At 39.2% G+C, this 20,413-nt stretch overlaps 1 protein-coding gene across 1 annotated transcript in view; it reads left to right on the forward strand.

Moving 5' to 3' along the window:
* WLS (Wnt ligand secretion mediator) overlaps window positions 1-20,413 on the forward strand; it is a 101,788-nt gene that overhangs the window by 22,011 nt on the left and 59,364 nt on the right. Inside the window, exon 2 of the mRNA XM_084875621.1 lies at window positions 19,124-19,396. Within this exon, the coding sequence (XP_084731747.1) occupies window positions 19,124-19,396 (273 nt within the window). The remainder of the gene's footprint in view (window positions 1-19,123; window positions 19,397-20,413) is intronic.

A 20,413-nucleotide genomic window follows, 5' to 3' on the forward strand; every position in this document is an offset into this window, starting at 1 on the left:
GTTCTAAAAGCAATGGATTTTGGGGGACAAAACCTGGAAGTGCTGTAAATTGACCAGAAGGTTTACCATTACCCGTAAGGACGGGCACTGTGTTAGATACTGTGGACAATCTCCATTCACAGCCTTCCGTCTGTATTTCCCTTTGTGAATTCTTCTGCTGAACGTCCCATCATCCTTTGTCAAGATGAGGTCCTGTTCATCCTGTCTGCTTTCATGCCATAAATGTTTTAGGAACTCTTCACAGACTGGCTGGATTGTCTCTCTGGGCTGTGAACAGATTGTGTGGGTGATGAGACAAGTAGGAAAAGACTCATCAATAAAAAAAAGAGGGGTGGAAAGCTCTTTCTTTGCCTTTCAGAATGGAGCTTGGACACAAAGGGAACTTCGTTAATCATGCCTCCTTTTGTAATCAGAATGGTGGAGGCATTTTTACCCAATCACTATTATTTTGTCCCCTGTCTCGTCTGAGTTAAACCAATTGTTAATAGCTAATCGAGGGGTTAAAAATTTCCCAGACATAGCCAGGCGGAATCAACTTCACTGGATACAGAAGTGGGTTGAGAACCAAGTTGGGTGAGGTACCACTCTTTGCACAGGCATGGCACTAGTCTGATAGGATACCCTTGTGTGAGATCGACAAGGTGACAGATTAGTGCTTAGATGATGAAAATTTCGTGTGTATGTGTGTGTGAGAAATGGAGATGAGATAAAAACAAAACAAAAAATGGCTTAGGTTTTTACAGAATTCAATCACTTTGTAGTACCAAGTCCCTAAAATAAGCACTGAATGGAAGACTTTAAGCATCTCAATTTATTGAACAATCTTGGACAACTTATTGTTTAGTCTTTCTAGAGTTGTCTTTATGGAAATCAGAGGATAATAATCTTTGGTATCCACTTAACAGGTGTCCTGTTAAGTAATGAGACTGTAAATGTTTTGAGTGCCCTGGAGATGAAGAAATAGGAACATTTTCTCTTAAGTATTATTCATATTAATGTGGAAAGATGAATCAGTATAAGTTTTTTTTTTCCTTAAAAAAAAAACACCTATTATGCTTTTAGCACCTGCCTTTTACAAGGGAGGTTGTGTGCCTTAGCAGAGGTTGACTTTGTAACCATTTTGTTTTCCAAGACAGGTCCTGCAAGTTTACCATGTGGTTGATTTTCTAAGGGGAAAGTTTGAGGATAGCCTTGTCCTGCTTCCATTCTGTCAATCTAGTGGTGAGATGATTTATAATGAATTGTTGATTAAGGGTGAATCAAAGGTAGTGAAACCAAAGGTAATAGTAGTGCTTAGGAAATAGGCAATCAACTATTATTCTAGCTATTTTCTACCTGCATGTTTGTGTATTTTCTTTTCTTTTTTTGTTAGTTCTCATTGGAGAATATTTTTTCAATAATTTTTAAAGAGAAAGTGGAAAGGAGGGAGTGAGAGAGAGACATCGATTGGTTGCTTCCTACACATGCCCCAACCAGGGCTGGAGATTAAACCTGCAACTCAAGTATGTATCCTTGACTGGGAATCGAACCAGAGTCCCTTTGATGGGAGGGCTGGCTCTCTAACCACTGAGTAACACCATCCAGGGCTATGTAGTTTCTTTTAAAAATTAAATGGAATTTTGGAGTCAAAATAGTGAGAGGTAGCTATAAAGTCCAAAGAAGAAGCATTATAGTATCTTTGAGTTGAAAGATAGAAGAAATAGCTGCTTAACTTTTGAATTTTTTTAACCTCTATTGCCCTATCCCTTGGTCATCAGTACAGAAGGAAAAAAAATTCTCCACAAGGTTTTTCTCTCTTATGTCTGGTCTTACCTATGTGATTTTTTTCTTCCTATGCAAGGTTGGAATTTCCCACTCCTGTTATGGTGATGAGCTCCTACTGGTATTCTCTCTCTGCCCAGTGGAGACCCCTATTTCCCTCCCCCGCCATTGTCTGTTTTCAGCAGGAATTCACAATTTTCTAGTTCTTTAGAGAAATAGATTATATATAAATATAAATATAAATATAAATATAAATATAAATATAAATATAAATATAAATATAAAGCCTGTGCATTTTTCTAGTCCCGTCTCACCCGCACTGGGATCTCCCAGCAGAGATACCACCCTTGCCATCCCCTTTCTGTCCTAGTGATGAGTTGCTGTCTAGACAACCCAATTGAAACACTATGGTGGTTACATGTTCTTTCTTATCATTCAGTGGAAAACTGGCTTCCATTACCACATTGTAATTTCCACTCATGAATTTTCCTTTTGGAATAATTTAGATCATATGCTTTCCTTCTGTTAGATGGTGACCTTTCAAATAATTAAAGATGACTATCATTTCCCTCTTTCAACTTTCTCTTTTCCAGTTGAAAAACACCCCTTATCTGGTTTAGACTCCTGACCATATTTGCTGTCCTATCTAGTGATTGTATGCCCCATCAAAATTAAGTTTACCTCTGCTACCATGGCAACCAGCTACGGAATATTGTTTTTAGTTAAAGGAAACCACCATTTTCCTGTATTTAGTAGATTGTCCATAATTCAAAAATCAACTTGTTAGCATTCTTAGAACAAAAACATCTATATTTTTGGTGGTCAGCTTATTCAGAAAACACTGAGTTCTAGAACAGTCCATGTACCGCCTCATCATTTTAAGTCAGATAATTTATACTAAATGTGTTTCCTATATATTTCTGCATTAATTTTTCTCAGTAAGAGAAATAGTATAGCCCAAGTCAAGGAGAGTTTCTGAGCTCAGATAGAGTTAGGGTTCAAACCACAGTTCAACCGCTTGTTGACCTTGGATGAGTTATTTACCTTTTCAGCCCAACATAACAAATATCCAATAAATGGTACCTATTATGATCATTTGTAATTTGTAGATGACAACCTGATGCAGCAAGTCCAGTATGAAAATAACTGTAATGGTAATGGATTGTTGAGAACTCAACAGCCCCTATAGCTGCAACTCTGAAAAGGCAGTGTCATAGACTGGCTTAGAGGGGTACAGATTTTTCTTCTAAGCCTGGGTTGTTAGGACAAGGCTGATCTCTCCCAGCCAAGACCATCTCGTCTACCTGTTTCCTTTCTCTTGATTATATACCATGAAATCTAAAAAAAATTTAACTAGCAATAGTTGAACCTTCACTGGAGGGCAGGTGAGAGTATGCAACAAAACAAGCAAAACCAGCATTCTCTTTATCTGTAGGGAGCAGGGGAAGGAGTATGGAAGACCCATGCTAATTTTTTTGGCCATAATTATTTTACAATAATTTGTAAAAATAATTGTGAAAAAATGTTATAATCCCATTTCACTCAGGAGAAAACAAGGGCTAATTCTATGTTCCCTCAAGCAACCGGTTGACTAGGATATCCCTGGGTTATTTCTCAGGGACATACGTCTTAGACATTCAAGTTAAAATTTTTATAGCATCATTTCTGATTATTGGGACTGTTCACTGAGAGACTAAGAGAATCCTGTTTTTAATGACCCAAGATCCAAACCCTCTAGTACTTTAGGATTAACACATCCTTAGGGGGTAGAAGATAGGATAGAGAGCAGGGATAATGTCCCCACCTCCCACCAGGTTATTCACCATTTGCTGGCAGCATCATTGTTATCAATACTTAACATTGATTGAGGCTCACTATGTACAAGGTGATGTATTATAGTAGGCTCTTTCTAGTAATTATTTTCTCTTCACAACCAACCTGTGAGATGGGCACTCTATTTAAAATATATATTTTTTTTATTGATTTCAGAGAGGATGGGAGAGGGAGAGAGAGATAGAAACATCAATGATGAGGAGAATCATTGATCTGCTGCCTCTTGCAAGCCCTACACTGGAGATGGAGCCAGCAACCTGGGCATATACCCTAACCGGAATCAAACCAGGACCTTCTGGTTCATAGGTCGTTGCTCAACCACTGAGTCAAGCTGTCTGGGCAAGATGGATTCTCTTAGTAAAATTTTATAAAGAGAAAACTGACATTTCATAAAGCTATGTATATTGCCCAACTAACCTATTAGTAAGTACTAGAGCTGGGGACTTGAACCCAAGTATTACTGAGTCTATAGCCCTTGCTTTAAATTTTCCTTACTCTGTTTTTATAGATGTCTACAGCCACATAAAGAGCCCTTCCTATGAAAGCTGCACTGTAATTATTGTTTTCTCTTATGGAATATTTTTTTGTAGAAGGTGATCTATAAAAAACTTGGAATACATTAGGAACCTAGCAGTTTAAATGAAAATCTGAGTGGATGTTATGAATTGATGAATATTATGAATTGATTAGCAAATTTTGTCAATAATCTTTTAGGTCAGTGTATGCCGTGACTTTCATTTCTTCTGAATAGTAATAGACAGCTTTGTAGAGCCTATTTCTATCATTCTGAAAAACAGAGGCTGGATGTGCTCCACATTATTTCACTGTATTGGAATGTCTTTGTGTTGTATTATACTGTGAATGCATGGGCCATCGGCTGGAAGCTAGAATAGATTTTTTTTTAAAATCCCTAAACATTTTCTTTGTGATTGGATTAGAGTCACTTCCCATAGTGCATATTATGGAGGTATATTTCATCATGCTGAATACATCAGTAAGAAATTTTACGGTTGGCTGGGGTTTGCCCTTGCTTTTTGGAACAATTCAGTAATCTCACCAGTTAGTGGAAGATAGAAAACACCCAAAGCACATTCTGATCACGGTAGAGTAGGATGATTAAGGTCTTTTCCTATAATAGATACGAAAATACAAGGAAAATGAGGGGAGAAGGAGCCTAGATAGATGAACAAGGCTTGGCAGCCTCTATTCTTGGCATACAAATTGACCCTGTTAGGAACAAATATTTTTGAATCACGTAAGAATGATTTTTGCCATAATATAGAGTGTATTACTTCCCTCTATAGTCATGCAATTCTAAGTTAGATGTAACAGTTACAATACTGCCTTTACATTTGAAAACACTGGGCTCCAAGTTTGGTGGGATAATTTGCCTGGTTGGTGGCATGTCCCGCAGGCCTGATTCCTGGGATAATTCCACCAAGATTCTTCTCCTCAAGTTTGCACTAGTTCAGGAATAGCAGACTGATTTGTGGCCCAGAGTGAAGGTCTAATTGTGTGAAGAGGGCTCCTAGAATATTGATGATGAAGAAGGCACCGACGGCTGTTCTTCCACCCTCATCCAGTACTCAGGTATCCTCTGTACTTTTTTTTTTCCCATTAAATTTTTACTGTTGAAAGTATTATGTATGTTCCCCACCACCCCCATTAATCCCTTTTAGCCCACCCCCACACCCTGCCTCAGGCCTTCACCACCCTATTGTCTGTGTCCATAGGTTATGCATACTAGTATATGCAATACAGGTTCTTTATATGCAATACAAGTGGGTGGGTGGGTAGGTGGGTAGTCTCTTCCCACCTACCCACCTACCCACCCACCCACCTCCACCTTCCCTCCAAGATTCCATCCCCTGCACTTTTTGCACCACCCAGTGTTACCAGCAGGAGCACCTTTATTCACCAGTTTTGGGCAGCTCATTGTCTTCAACTGGTCTGGTTAACTTTGGACCATCAGATTGTATCAATCTCAGAATTCCTTCCTTAGAACTTGCAACATTGGGACAACCTAGAATAAATCTAATTTCTCTTCCAATTCTTAACCACTCACATATGTGACCTTTTATCTGTAACCTGCTCCCCTCAATGCAAACCCAGCTCTTTTCTTTAACAAGCCACATACCTCCAGCTACTACGTATTCTACCTGTGACATGTCCTATCACTCCTTTTTCTTTGATTCCTCTTCTCGAAAATGGCATTACTATCCATCTGCTGTTGGTACAGGAAACTTGGGGATATTCTTGATTCCTCTTTCTCACTCATATCTGACATGAATCAACAGGGCCTGCAAATTCTTCTTCCTAAATAAGAAGCTCCATGTATTGAGACTTTTGATTCCTAGGCTATGCCCCACAGATCCTTTAACACCAGAAGCCTTCCATTGCTTTTCTCTACTAGTTATTTCAGAACTTTTGTATGCAATTCATTGGGCCAGAGAGAAAAACTTATTTAGAGCTGCTGGGTAAATAGAACATACATGCAACGGAAGGTTCCTCTGCCCAGGTTTCTGTCTGAGCCTGTTTTGTAGATTTGATCTCAAAAGTAGGTTTGATGCCTTTAGAATGGGTGTTTGCTTTTCTCTCTGCTATGAATTGGTTTAAGATAGTAATGAAATTGCCAGTTTTCCTTTCTGGGTGTTCTTAAGAATAAATAAAATCTTCATTTATGCAGCCACTCATTATATACATTGAAGGCTAAGAAATAAACATTTTTTTCTTATTTTATTTCTGTCATACAGGCCTTGATTCCCTCAGGGCAGTGCTGGAATAGGATAAATAATTTTTAAATTCTACCTGTGAGAACCTCAATTTCCAGGAAGTAGGCTAAGGAGTAGTTATCTAAACATGCTCCCACATTAGCTGTAAACACTTTTGCCAAAATTTTTAAAATATTATCATGTTTTTGCCTGCCTGTTGTCTGTCTCCTACACATTTTTTTGATGTGTAAATGTACTTTTTTAACTTTTTTACTGTGGATTGAGATGATAGTATTCCAGTTTAGAAGATGTCATTTTGATCCTCAAAACTCAGTATTCATTGTATATATAGGTTGACACAGATCTGCAAGAACCATCATAAATGGAAGTGAACCTCAACTGGGGCACAAGTGTAACATTGGGGGGTTGGTATCAAGAAGGGGCGTGGCTTTGTCCCACACTGAAATGCCAGTCTTCATTGTACTTTGATGTAGGCAGGCCATGGGTCAAATTCACTATGGCACTTTTTTATAGTACCTCATATGTTTGATAAAAGGCAGTAAATATTTGATAAGGAAACAAAAAGCAAATAAATGTTTGATATAAGTTAATTTCCTAACAAATAATTTAATGTGCTTAATATGACATAATATAAATTATTCAATTGAGGTTTGGAAGATCTGCATGTTCAAATCTCTATGTTTGGTGCCATAAGGAGGAAGAAGAACTGGAGCTTATAATTTTGTGTGCTTCAGAAGCTATGTTTGTAAACAAAGTAGAATCCTATATAATAAAAGGCTAATGTACCAATCGACCGAACAGCAGAACGACCAGTTGCTATGATGCGCACTGACCACCAGGGGGCAAACACTCAATGCAGGAGCTGCCCCCTGGTGGTCAGTGTGCTCCCTCAGGGGGAGTGCTGCCCAGGCAGAAGCCGGGCTCATGGCTGGCGAGCACAGTAGTGGCGGTGGGAGCCTCTCCCACCTCTGTGGCAGTGCTAAAGGCCCCTGGGGGATGTCCACCTGCTGGCTTAGACCTGTTCCCCTCAGGCCTAAGCCAGCGAGCGGACATCCCCTGAGGGGTCCTGGACTGTGAGAGGACACAGGCTGGGCTGAGGACATCCCCCCACACACCCAGTGCACGAATATTGTGCACCAGGCCTGTAGTGCTACAGTAAAAGCCTAGAATAGGGAATATTGGCATTAGTGGAAACAAGGATAATTTGTTACTGAAAGGAAACTGGTGAAGGCTTGAGATGCTGGCACATTATAGGCATTTAACAAATTGAATGAATGAAGGAAGTGGGACCTAAACTAGAACCCAGAGCTGATTAAAATATTTAACAATTACCTAGCAGACTTAATTTTATTTTAGTGATTTAAAAAACCTAATATTGATACATTCTAAAAATGTAACCATTGAAACTATAGTTTACCCTCTACCTCCAATTGGCCTCAACTTCTAATTCTAGAGAAGTTGAAATTATAAGGTCCTACCTTTTCTTTGAAAAATCAAGAAAGGGGATATGATTATCCCTGGCATTTCTGAAATTCCAGGTAAAATTATTAACGAGCCTTGCTTGACCTTAGCTTCAGCTTGCACTTTCTAACACTAAATTGTTGGCCCTTCAGAGTGCCCTGTACTTTTGTCTGAAATGTGTCAGATATATGGAGAAATATTAATCAATATTAACCAATTTGCATGAAGCTCTTTCTTAGGGCCTTACGATCTCCATTCCTTAGTATCCTACATGTATGAATAGAAGACTATCATTTTGGTGTCACTGAGGGAAGCTGACTTAGTTCAGGCTCTTATCTATTCAGTTACTTCCCGAATGTTTCCTTGAATGGAGACCTCGCCCTTTCCTGAGCCTAATTGTGCCATTGTTTGCCTAGGCAATTTATCAGTGAATTCTTTCCTTAGGTTGCTCTGACTTGACTTTACCTCCCACTGGGAATCTTGGCACTTATTCTGCCCACAGATCTTCCATAGATGCTTCCATGGCAGGTCTGTCATATGTTCCTGGATCAAGTATTCTCATCTAAGTTAACTTCCCAGACTGCCAGCCCAGAATGTGAAATCATAACCAGAAACCCAATAAATGGTGGGAGAGTAGCCATTAGTTTCAAATGAGTCCAGTGCATTTTGGGGAGCCTATGTTATTCCACCACCTCTTTCTGGAACTCTGGGAGAACCCTGGCACTGACTGAGTCTTGAGAGAAGCTATCCTGGAGGGGCCCTTGGTGTGGAGCCCAGCCCAGAGCTGTCTGTGGAGGTTCAGTAAGTTCCCCATGGCACCCCGTCTTCCTCACCCAACCTCTGCTCTGTTCCTTACCTCTCAGGTAATTGGAGAGAGAGAATAAAGAAACGAGCTGCTGAAACCGGTTTGGCTCAGTGGATAGAGCGGTTTGGCTCAGTGGATAGAGCGTCAGCCTGCGGACTGAAGGGTCCCGGGTTCGATTCCGGTCAAGGGCATGTACCATGGTTGCGGGCACACCCCCAGTAGGGGGCGTGCAAGAGGCAGCTGATCGATGACTCTCTCTCATCAATGTTACTAACGATCTCTCTCCCTTTCTCTCTGTAAAAAGTAAATTAATTACATATATATATATATACATATATATATATATGTGTGTGTGTGTGTGTGTGTGTGTGTGTGTGTGTGTATGCCAATATTAAAAAAAAAAAATTGTCCCGCGTCCCGCGGCGTTTTAAAAAAGTCCCTATCGGGATTTAAAAAAATAAATTAATTAAAAAAATAAAAGAAAAGAAACGAGCTATTGAGAAGCAGTGTGGTGTGGTGGAAGGAGCACTGGATAGCCAGTCAGACTGGGGTGGTAGTTCTCACTCTGCCACTTGCTGGTGGGACAAAAACCACCCATTTTCAGTATGTGCCTTGGAGGGGCGTCCTAATGACTGTACCTGTTTACTGAGGATTAGATGGTGCAGGTGTGTGAGATGCTTTGTAAACTGTCATGTGTGATCGGCATAGTTAAGATCTGTATTTATTATTAACATTGATTATATTGATAAAGGTAGAGGTCTGTAATTTATAAATAATAAATACCTGATAAGAATTATAAATCATGAATATGCGAAATGTATAGAGTGGAATGAGTGCGTCAGAACAAAGCCGCTGTTGCTTCTAGAAAAATGTGGGGGTTTCTTACACCTAAAATGTTAAGACAAAAGTGTGCCCAGCTTGCTCACAGAATAAGAGCCAGTTGTCTGCCTCTCTGCCACCCCTCTCCCCACAGCTCTGCCAGGGCAGCTTTGGGCCTCTCCGAGGGCTCAGACATTTCCCACAGCAGAGCTGGCCTGCCCTCCGTGCTGGCTTTATGAAGGATCATAGCCGAGACAGTAAATTATAAGGTGCTGTAATTCACTTCCCATAGGTGGTCTTGGCCCCGTTCCACCGCCTTTTGGCTGAAAGGTGGCTGATTTTGAAGCCCTGGCAGAGAGTCAGAAATTCAGCCCAGACGACCCGTTTGCCAAGCAATGAGCAAGAGCATCAACAGATGAGCCATTTGGTTTTTCCGGGGAAGTCTTTTGTGTTCACTTCTCGTGTATTTCACATTTGCTGTTTGGGTGTTTGGGGCGTGATGGGGAAACAGTAATCGTAGGTATTTTTCAGAGAGAGCGGTTAGAGTTAGTGATGTGATGTGACGCCCTTTCCTCACATCTCTTAGTTTCTCCTTGCTGCTGCCTATCGAAGGGGAGGGCCTGTTTTGTCATCCGAATTCAGAATTCAGTGTTGCTCCCCCAATTAGCACGCCTGATGGTTGGCAGATTCGATGTGCTATGTCTCTGGCAGGACCCTTTCTGTGCGTTTTATTATTTTTTCCTAAAGAGGAAGAAACTGGCACCAATCTTTCGAGCCTAAAGTAATGCCGTGTTTACCACAGCATTTCAAATACTGTGTAAGAGTCTGGCTCAGTGTCCCAGAGCACTCTCATTTTTTTCCCTCTTGGTTCCAACTCTCCTCCATTCCACGGGATCTGAGCCAGGCAAGGAATGGGAGCCAAGCGGCGCTGCCTGTCTGCCCTGTCGATTCTGACAAATACAGAGTCATTCTTCTATTCTCCAAAGCTGCGACATCTCTGGCTCCAACACAGTCGGGGTTGCAGGCCAAGCAGCTTAAAATCCTCCTCAGCCTTCGACGTACACATATAAAAATTTTCAATATTTTCAAAATCAGAATAAATTCTACAGTGTTTGCTACAATTTCTGAGCCTTTGCCGTCAAAAAGTCTTATGTCGTTTTTTTTCACAAGTTTATGTGGTAGGGGACTATTTTTAAATAAGTGCTTGACATTTGTTCGTATGACATAAATTATTTTGCATTCAATTGGGCTACGTGGTGTGTGTGTGTGTGTGTGTGTGTGTGTGTGTGTGTGTGTGTTTTCATGGTCGTAGTTTAGTGTAGTGGAATGTTCTGCCGTGTTAAAAAATTTAGCTTTCCTAGAACAGATGTTAGCATAATTAACTACTTACCGAAAATTGCTGGCAGGAATGGATTGCATTATACTTAGCGCACCCATTACACACACCAGGGCACGGCTGGGATCACTCCGAAAGCCACTTCTCCAGGTCTTGGCCCTGCAGACAGACCCACGTTCCGTCCTCCGGTAATTGAGATGGAATTGTGAAATAATACTTCACTTAGTAATCTAGTAAGATTTAATTGGCATGGTGGAAATGGAGGAGAATTTTATCTTCAGAGTCAGTGGCAGAGGGAGTGTGAGGGTCGTCTGACCGTTATATCTTCAGAGCAATTTCAGTCAAGGAATTAACAGACTTGACAAGTCAGTTAATTCTGAAGCACTAAGTCTGTTGAACACAGTGTTACACTTTCTAGCTGGAAATTTTGAAGCAGTCATTATAGTGAGACATCCTAAAACTTAGTAGACACATGCTGTGGCAGGTATAATAAGGAGTCCTTTTGGGAACTGGCCTGGAGGGAAAGGCAAACTGAATTGGCTGGAAGGATGGCTAGTCGTCTAAAACCTCACAAGTCAAGGAAATAATATGGTCTGGCTACATCAGTTGTACAGTATAGCCCACGTGTTTCCTTTGAACTAGAATTAGAGTAGGAGGTTTTTTTTGAGCTTAAGAAAGACAGGCAGAATCTCTGTGGGAACTCACATTAACACATTCAAAAACTAATGTCTAAATTTAGTTGAAGATTCTTTTATGCTAAATTAGTGCCTTGGGGGGGGGGGACTTTGAATAAATAATTGTAGTTGTATAAATAACAGGAATCCATCTGGTCTCCTCAGTTTCTGCCACCCATGTTCCTCTTTCCTTCTCCTTTCCCTCCTTGAGGCACATCAAAACGCCTTAGTAAGCCCTGGAATTCTCCAAGAGCTAAATGCCCAGTACATTTCCTGTAAGTTCGCATTGAGGCAAACATAGATATGCAGATAGGCAAAGGTTAAAACCAAGTTGAGTACAGGAGTCCCCCTTTACCTGTGGTTTTAGTTACCCACAGTCAACCATGATCCAAAAATCTTACATGGAAAAATCTTACATGGAAATAAACAATTTCTAAGTTTTAAATTGTCCGCTATACTGAGTAGCTTGATGAAATCTTGCATGGTCCTGCTCCATCCTGCCTGGGACATGAATCATCTCTTTATCCAGCTTATCCACACTTTATATGCTACCCGGTCAGTTGTCAGTAGCCAGGCTCAGTGGTCAGATGGCCTGTCTCAATATCACAGTGCTTGTGTTCATATAACCCTTATTTTACTTAAAATGGTCCCAAAGCACAAGAATAGTAATGCTAGCCATTCAGATATGCCAAATAGGGCGGTTTGGGGCATCCACCTCCAGGGGTCTTATACTGTATCTCCTGTGGATAGGAGAGAATAACTGTATACAATCTTATAAATACTATTCAGAGCCAGGCAGTAGAAGTTTTCTCTCAGTTACAAAGTGAAGTGAATATTGAGTCACTTAGCTTTATAGTTCAGGTGAAAGTTGGGGAGGCTTACATGGTCCAACTCTTGCTTTTGTTCTCTAATTTTGTAGATATATACATAGGCCATGTAAGTCTTAGCCCCAAACAATAATTCTATCTTTTAAAATTAGCCTCAATTCTTTTAAAAAAAAAAAAAGTCTAACATTCACTTTTTAGTAACCCCAAGACCTTTAAGGAATGCAGCAGAGGAAACTATTTTAAATATAGATTAATAAATTAGGCATTCATGCTTTTCGAGGTCCAGATATCATGATAGAAGTTTTTATACTGAGACTAGGGTTTAAGAGTTAAATCAACCTCCCTCTTGAGTCCGTAGCAAAATGAACCTGCTAGTTCATGGTAGGCAAACTGCGGCTCGCGAGCCACATGCGGCTCTTTGGCCCCTTGAGTGTGGCTCTTCCACAAAATACCACGGCCTGGGTGAGTCTATTTTGAAGAAGTGGCGTTAGAAAAAGTTTAAGTTTAAAAAATTTGGCTCTCAAAAGAAGTTTCAGTCATTGAACTGTTGATATTTGGCTCTGTTGACTAATGAGTTTGCCACCAATGTGCTAGCAATTGCAGGATGATTATTAATGCTCATAAACATGTGTTATCTTTTTAACCGGTCTGGTCTCTACATTTCTTCTCCTTGTAGTCCAAAGCAGATTAATCTTTATCATTTTTGTTAGAAAGCAGACATTCTTTTTGTTATTCAGGTGAAGGATGTTATCTGACAATCTAGATTTCAAAGGCTCTTTGGAGGCCCAGTTGCTGGAATAAGAGGTTGAGCCTCTCCATTCCCTCCCACCGCCCACTCTTCTTCTCCACCTTCCAGTAGAGCTCACGTCTAGCCTTGTGAAAACTTTCCTAAGGACAGAGAGAAAGGTGTCTTAAGAGGAAAGATCCCTCATCTAAAAATTCTTCGGATATCTGTTTATTATTTCTTCTTCATATTGCTCTATAGACTGTAGCAGAGACTGTTGGGAACAGAACCCAAGCTCCCTGGTAGAACTATGGCACTGGTTAGAGAAAGCAAAGAGCTGAAACCAAGTTAGGGTGGTGCTGCATCTTCACCTGTTAAGTGATCTTTTTTTAAAAAAAATTTTAGTACTCAAACACCTGCAGAACATACTGTGATTTCCTAGGTCAGTGGTCTGCATACTTGTTAGTCAACAGAGCCAAATATCAACAGAAATTTCAACTATTGAAATTTCTTTTGAGAGCCAAATTTTTTAAACTTAAACTTCTTCTAGCACCACTTCTTCAAAATAAACTCACCCAGGCTGTGGTATTTTGTGGAAGAGCCACACTCAAGAGCCGCAGTTTGCCAACCCTGGTCCTAGGTATCATACCTATGATGGAGTACATGGTCTTCTTCAGAACCTTCCCCATTTGGCGGTCACCCTTTCTCTCCTGCCTAACAAATACCTGCTCTCTTTCAAGGATAAGTACAAACCTTAAGTCCCAAGCCTTCTGCAAGCAGCTTCCCCCACCCCCAACCCCTTTCCCACTGATGCATCCTATACAAACCTCTGTCAGAACAAGTTTCAATCAGGATGTGCTTCTCTGCCAACTTCTCAGCCTCCCACACAAGACTGTGAGCAACTCGGGGTCTGGGACTCTTATTGTCTCTATCCTTACTTAGCACAGTGCTCACATAATAATAATGCCCCTAGATAATTGCTAAAGGAGTCTTTTTCTCTTGAATAAAGCAAAGAAGTAAGTAGTCTGTGTTGGCCTAAATGGAAACCATCACATACTGTTTTAATTTTAACTTTTCTAGGAGGCAACCAAGTCTTGCATCTCTGTCCAACTCTTTAATTATAGGTTCTGGAAGGAGTAGGGGCTAATGATTTTGATATTGACTCAACTTTGAGCATGATAGCCGTAGTGGTTGGCTAGATAGTAATTTGTAAACTGGACTGCCATTTGAGATGCCATAACAGGAAGCTGACTGGAGTCAATGAATATTCTTCCGAAAGGAGTATGAGTTTAGTCATTGTTCACTTACATTTTTACTCATGGTTACACTGTGATGAGGAATGGAATTTTTGCCTCATTTTCAAGAATTCAATTTCCCTACCTCCCAAATATCTGACTGTTCAGATATTTTCATGTCATGTCAGGATAAATGTAGTATTCATCACAATTATAATTACTTTTTCCTGTAATTGTTTGTTTTTCTGTCTGTTTTTCCCATTATCTCTACATTCGACATGGCTGGTGTCTGTTAGGTTCACTTCACTACCTAACAGTGCCTAGTGCGTAGTAGGTACTCAAGACATATTTGGTGATTGTAGTATGAGTCTTAGTGATGTGCATAATTGAGAGGCCACTGAATTTTCAAAGGCTTCAAATTGTGTTTGTGCAGTTTTTCCCAACCTTGCATTCGAAGTCTAATTGATTTCATATAATTTTAAAATTAAATATCCTATAGTATCACATTTCACAGTTTTTGTGCTATAGTAGAGAGGTGGAGGTCAAAAATTCTGTGTACCAATACAGATAAGGAAAGAAAAAAAAGTCCTACGTTTGACATAGTAAAGAGAACTGAACTCAAATGGGCCAAGTTTTCAATGAAGTAGCTAGTGGTTTTATGACTTCTGGGCACACTCTAAATGCTGTTTTAACCTACCGGAAGTTAATCCATCCACAGTGCCTGGGCATCTTCATTTTTGGCCAGATTGCTCTGTCCATTAAGTTGTACTGATGTAGAGGTAAGTTTTGGCCCACTTTTTTCAAGTAAATGCTACGGATGGATAGAGGGGACATTTATAAAGTCTGCTGAGGCGGCTGGGTGGTATTGCATTACTATCCTAGGACTACCTAGGAGTGGTTATTTTTAGCCGAGTAAACATGACTCAGTTTGTTGACCTGAATCCATCCAGCCCCTTCTTAAATAAACACAGTCTATTAATCCCTAGAACCACACTGTTTCTAAGTAAGGCCTTCATTGCATATTACCTGTTAGTTGACTGTAGCTTCTTCAGAGGCTGTAGGTAATTTCAACTTCTTCATTTCACTCTGTTCCCTTACAATAAAATCCATCACACTTAAAAAAACATTAATGACAAATCAAACCTCTTTTAATTTTAGACACTGCTTTGTAATCCATGCAGTCACAATTTTGGCTACAATTTAATGAAACTACTGAAGGCAACCAGCCTTTAGGTATAAGCTTTATTTTTTAGTTTACTTTGATAGGCTTTCTGCATAAAGAAACATCTGGGAGTAGGACGTTGTCTTGAGGTATAAACACATTACTGGGGAAACATTTCTTGTCCACTTATGAATACCAGAGTTTCTATTTACTTTCCCCAACAATTCAAGTATTTTGCCTTTTGAGCACTACTAGAAACATTGAAAATATTAAATTGTCTTCAGGTTTTAAGTTAGGCAAAGGTTTTTGAGTCCAGAGGACTAATTTATTCAAGTAAAGGAAAATGTTTGTGATTCTCATAGTGTAGCCGAAGATGCATTTGAGATTTCTCCCAAGTTCGTTGTCATGACCTTTATGAAAATATTAGTATTCCTGGGATTTTTTTTTCTTTATGCAAGAAACACTAGACTAATGAAAGCATGAAAATGATTCAGGCTGCTATAAAGGCAGGCGTTCACTGTGTCCATTAAAAATGCAGCCTTTGTGCCCATAAAGTGCTCAGCTTCTCTGTTATTAAGTTTGGAATGTGGTTTTGGAGCTTAGCTGAGGAACTCAGCTAGTTATTTTTCATTTTGGTCCAAGGAGGGAAAGGCTTGTTTTTCAAAAGGAAAAAAAAAAGGGGGAAAAAGGTTAGGTTCATTTTGGAAGAATAGAAGTTTTAAAATGTAGTCACTATTTTTTGCCACAAATAGTCAGTTTGAGCATGTTAGCTAAAAATAGAATTCGTGACTTTTGTCTCCCTGTTTATTTCTCCAACCACATTAAAAAGAGTTCAGTTAAATGTTCCATATGGTCTTTTTAATGTCAGTGGGCTATTTAGCTGAGTCAGGATAACCACAATTTGATTGATTCATATTTCTAATAATAAGCCAGATGTCTGATTACAGATGAATTAGGTGCAAAATGTCTTTGTGATACAGTTTTGAGTTTTAAAGAAAAACTGCCCTGGCATGGATTAGTGATGACTCCAGGCTGCAGTGTTCAGCATTCTACATTGAAGGACTTTTAGCTAGAGCTTAGTAGTGCTGGGTTTTCAGGTACCTTTCATTAGGCATTGTCACACTTTCTGCAAACAACATGTTACCACTCAAAACTTAGGATAGATATTTAGGTACAGAATAATGTGTATCTGAGCATTAGAGGTAGAGAACATATTAATAACACAAACTTTTGCCTCCTATGTGACTTTCCTCTTGCTTTACATAATTCTCCATTAAATAAGAGATGATTTCTGCTGGTAACAGGTCTGAAAGAAGAGTATACTGAATATATTTACAGAATTAATCATAGGTAAACCATGCACATAAAACATAATTTACATAATGTTTTTCATTCACCACTAACTTTAGGAGAACATTTTTATAAATTGATTTTAAAAAAGATAGTATACTGGCAAAATCCACATGAGGAAAACTATGAAAGAGATGTCAAAATGAACTCCAGTTAATGGAGAAGCAGTCATTGTTTTTGCATGGAAACACTAAATGTTGGGAAAGGATGCTTATTCTTTTCATTTTCATTTATAGACTTAAGGGAATTTCAATGAAAATCCCAGCAATAGGACATGCATTTGAAATGGACTGGAAGAGTGGATTTACTCCGTCAGATACTGATACATACCATCAACATACCATCAAAACAGTGCTGTGTTGGGCCATGACTTGACCATCTAATACATGAAACAGAGCAGATTGTCCAGAAACATCTATTGTTATATTTAAGATGAAATTATGTCATAAGTCAATGAAAGTCTATACAGTAAAGAATAATGTCAATATTAAAAATAATAATAAATCTAGAACCTCACTTCACCCTTTATATCAAAACAAATTTCAGAAGGATCAACTATTTAAATATTTAAAAAAAAAAAAGAAAATTGTTAAAAATAACTAGAAGTTAATAAAAGAGACTGTTTTTTAGAACTTGGAGGTAAAGAAAGTTTCTCTAAGGAAAAAAGCATAGGAAAAAACAAATGAAAAGAGATTCCATATAAAATTTGGATCTTCTCTATATTAAAATATAGACAGCAGATGCAAGTGTTAAGATAAATTAGAAACAAAAAAAATATCAGGCAAAGAATTATTTTTATTTATAGACAGCCTTTACAAACTAAGGGGTGTGTAGGTAAGTTCAATTTGGCATATCATGTGCTTATTTTGTAACTGCTAGTTGAAAATGTTTAATTATGGAGAAATTATTTATAATATAATAAGTAATGTTAGTTTTATACCTTTTATATACTCAAACACTGTTCTTAGTACTTTTCATGCTAACTTGTTTCATGACTTAGAGAGGTAGGTACTATTATTATTGCCATTTTAGAGATGATAAAACTAATAATACACAGACCAGTTTAGTAATATCACCCAAAACTTCCCTAGTGTGACTTAGTGGTGACATGATGAGAATGAGAGAGCCAGGATTTCACATCAGGCAAGTGGGCTCCAGAGCTGGTATTATTTACCACTGTGCTGCTCTGCTTCTTGAAGTGAGTGAGAAGGAAAAGCTACAAAACTATGTATGGCATGATCCCAGTTTGTAAAATTTTTGTTGTTAATATTAGTATGTATTTAAAGGTCATACAATTTAATTTGTGTATAAATTTTTTATAATTATACACTCATTGAAAAGAAAGCTAGTATTTTGATATTTTCTAAAAATGGTTACATTCCAGTGGGATTTTGGGTAAATGTTGGTTCAAACTTAAAAATTTCTATATTTTTAAAATCTCTATTGTAATCAGTTTATAGTCACAAAATAGTATTTTTTCAATGTTACATTGTTCAAATGTGATGTTCTCTCTTAAAATGCATGGATTATATTTTGTATACGTTTGAAGTGTCAATGTTTGAGTTCTCATCCTTTGAAAGGTACCACTCTAAGTGGGGACCTGAGGTTAGCATAGTTCTTTCTCTCAATCAAAAGTAGTTTTGGTCCTAGCTGGTTTGGCTCAGTTAGATAGAGCCTTGGCCTCCGGACTGAAGGGTCTCAGGTTCAATTCTAGTCAAGGGCACATGCCCGGGTTGTGGGCTCAATCCCCAGTAAGGGGCGTGCAGGAGGCAGCAGATCAATGATTCTCATCATTGATGTTTCTTTATCTCTCTCCCTTTCCCTTTTTCTCTGAAATATATATATATATATATATATATATATATATATATATATATATATATGAAGCAGTTTTGTAAAATTTTAGAGTTAAGAATCTTAGAAACCACCATCTTGTTTCCCAGATGAGGGTCCTGAAGCCACTATAGATTTAATCAGCTTCCCCAAGATGAACTGAGAGGAAGTGGTTTAAGCAGGTTTCAGACCCAGGTCTTCTGACTTGAGACACTGGTCTATGAAGCCCCAGAGCTCTGAAGTTCACAGGCAGGTGGGAACTGAAGCACTGGGCATTTTCACTTTGGAGTGAGGAGGTAACTGAACCAAACGATTACAAATACATTCTTTTAATAAATACCAGTGGTGGAAAACACACTGGGTAGGCCCCTGGGGATACATTAAGTCACTTATAGAGGTCAATGGAGGATTATCACCAAGATTTGGGAGATCCATAGGTATTACTGATCCCAAATTATAGAAGGCAGTACTAAAAAAAAAATGGAAGGAAGACGGTAGTGAAAAGAATGTGAGCCAGAAATGAGCACTCAGTGGATGATTTTTCTAAAATAATAAAACATTTTCTTTTCAGCTCCAGGACCCACCACGGCTGTGTCCTACTTGTCAGTGAAATGTGTGGATGTTCGTAAAAACCATCACAAGACAAAATGGTTCGTGCCCTGGGGACCCAACCACTGCCACAAAATCCGAGACATCGACGAAGCGATTCCAAAGGAAATAGGAGCCAATGACATTGTGTTTTCTGTCCACATTCCTCTCCCCTTCATGGAGATGAGTCCTTGGTTCCAGTTCATGCTGTTTATCCTGCAGCTGGACATTGCATTCAAGCTGAACAACCAAATCAGTAAGTGCACTGTCCTTCTTCCTCTCTGATCTTGGGGAATTTCTCTCTTTAGGTTCTTTCAGAGAACAGTAAAATGATAATATTAATAGCAGACAATTATCAACCCACCAGTTCCTAGAGGTAGGTCTTTTATTTCATCTTACAGTTAAAAAAACGTGGGCACCAGTGAGGTTGCCTAAGGTTTCAGAAGGCTGGAGAGTGGATTCAAATTCAGGCATCCCTGCCCTACCCCCCAAGCTGCGTTAACTCTCCAGGCAGTGGGAAGTGTTCCCTCTTCCCTCGCCTGGTCTAATGATTAAATTGACATAAGACATATTAACAGGAGAAAAAAATTAATTTCATATGTATGGGAGCCCTAAAGATATGAGGCGGAAGGGCAAGTTGGAAAATCGAAGCTTAATATGTCATCCTGAGCTGAGGAATGAGAGGTCTAGAGCTGCACAGGGCAGGAGGATAGGGTAATTCTCAGGATGATGAGAAAGCAGATGTTTGGTAATTAGAAGTATGCCCTGCTATGCAGGTAAGTCTTTCAGATAAAAAGTTATCTCTGAATAAGCTTTCTTTCTGTGCTAGACCCACTCATTATCTAAATTATTTTAGGCAGTTAAGAGAGTGGTAAAATTTTTTTCTTGAATTTGCTAGGTCTCGATGGCCTTCAGCTCAAAATAATCCACATGCCAAATGGCCCATTCACCCCTTCACTTCTGTCGTACCACAAGGGAGTTCACCCCACTTCAGTGCCTAGAGGATTTATGAAAGGTCCCATGTTTCAAATGTTTTTCCCTCCCACTGGGCTTTGAGTGAAGCCATTGCCTTAGAAATAAATATCTGTCAAAATGGGAACATCAATTCTTGAGCACCCATTTTCCCATAAACCTGGGTTATATTTTTGAGCTTACTCAGTTGTGAATCAAGACTCTGAGGACTTGGGGAGGAAGAGATCATTGGGTGATTTCTGGGAAGGAGATCCATGTGTCACATCTGGGGGTATCGTAGGGAATCCTAAGTTGAGAAGGA

Source organism: Pipistrellus hanaki (genome assembly GCF_964339955.1).
Source record: "Pipistrellus hanaki genome assembly, chromosome: 2".
NCBI lineage: Eukaryota > Metazoa > Chordata > Mammalia > Chiroptera > Vespertilionidae > Pipistrellus > Pipistrellus hanaki.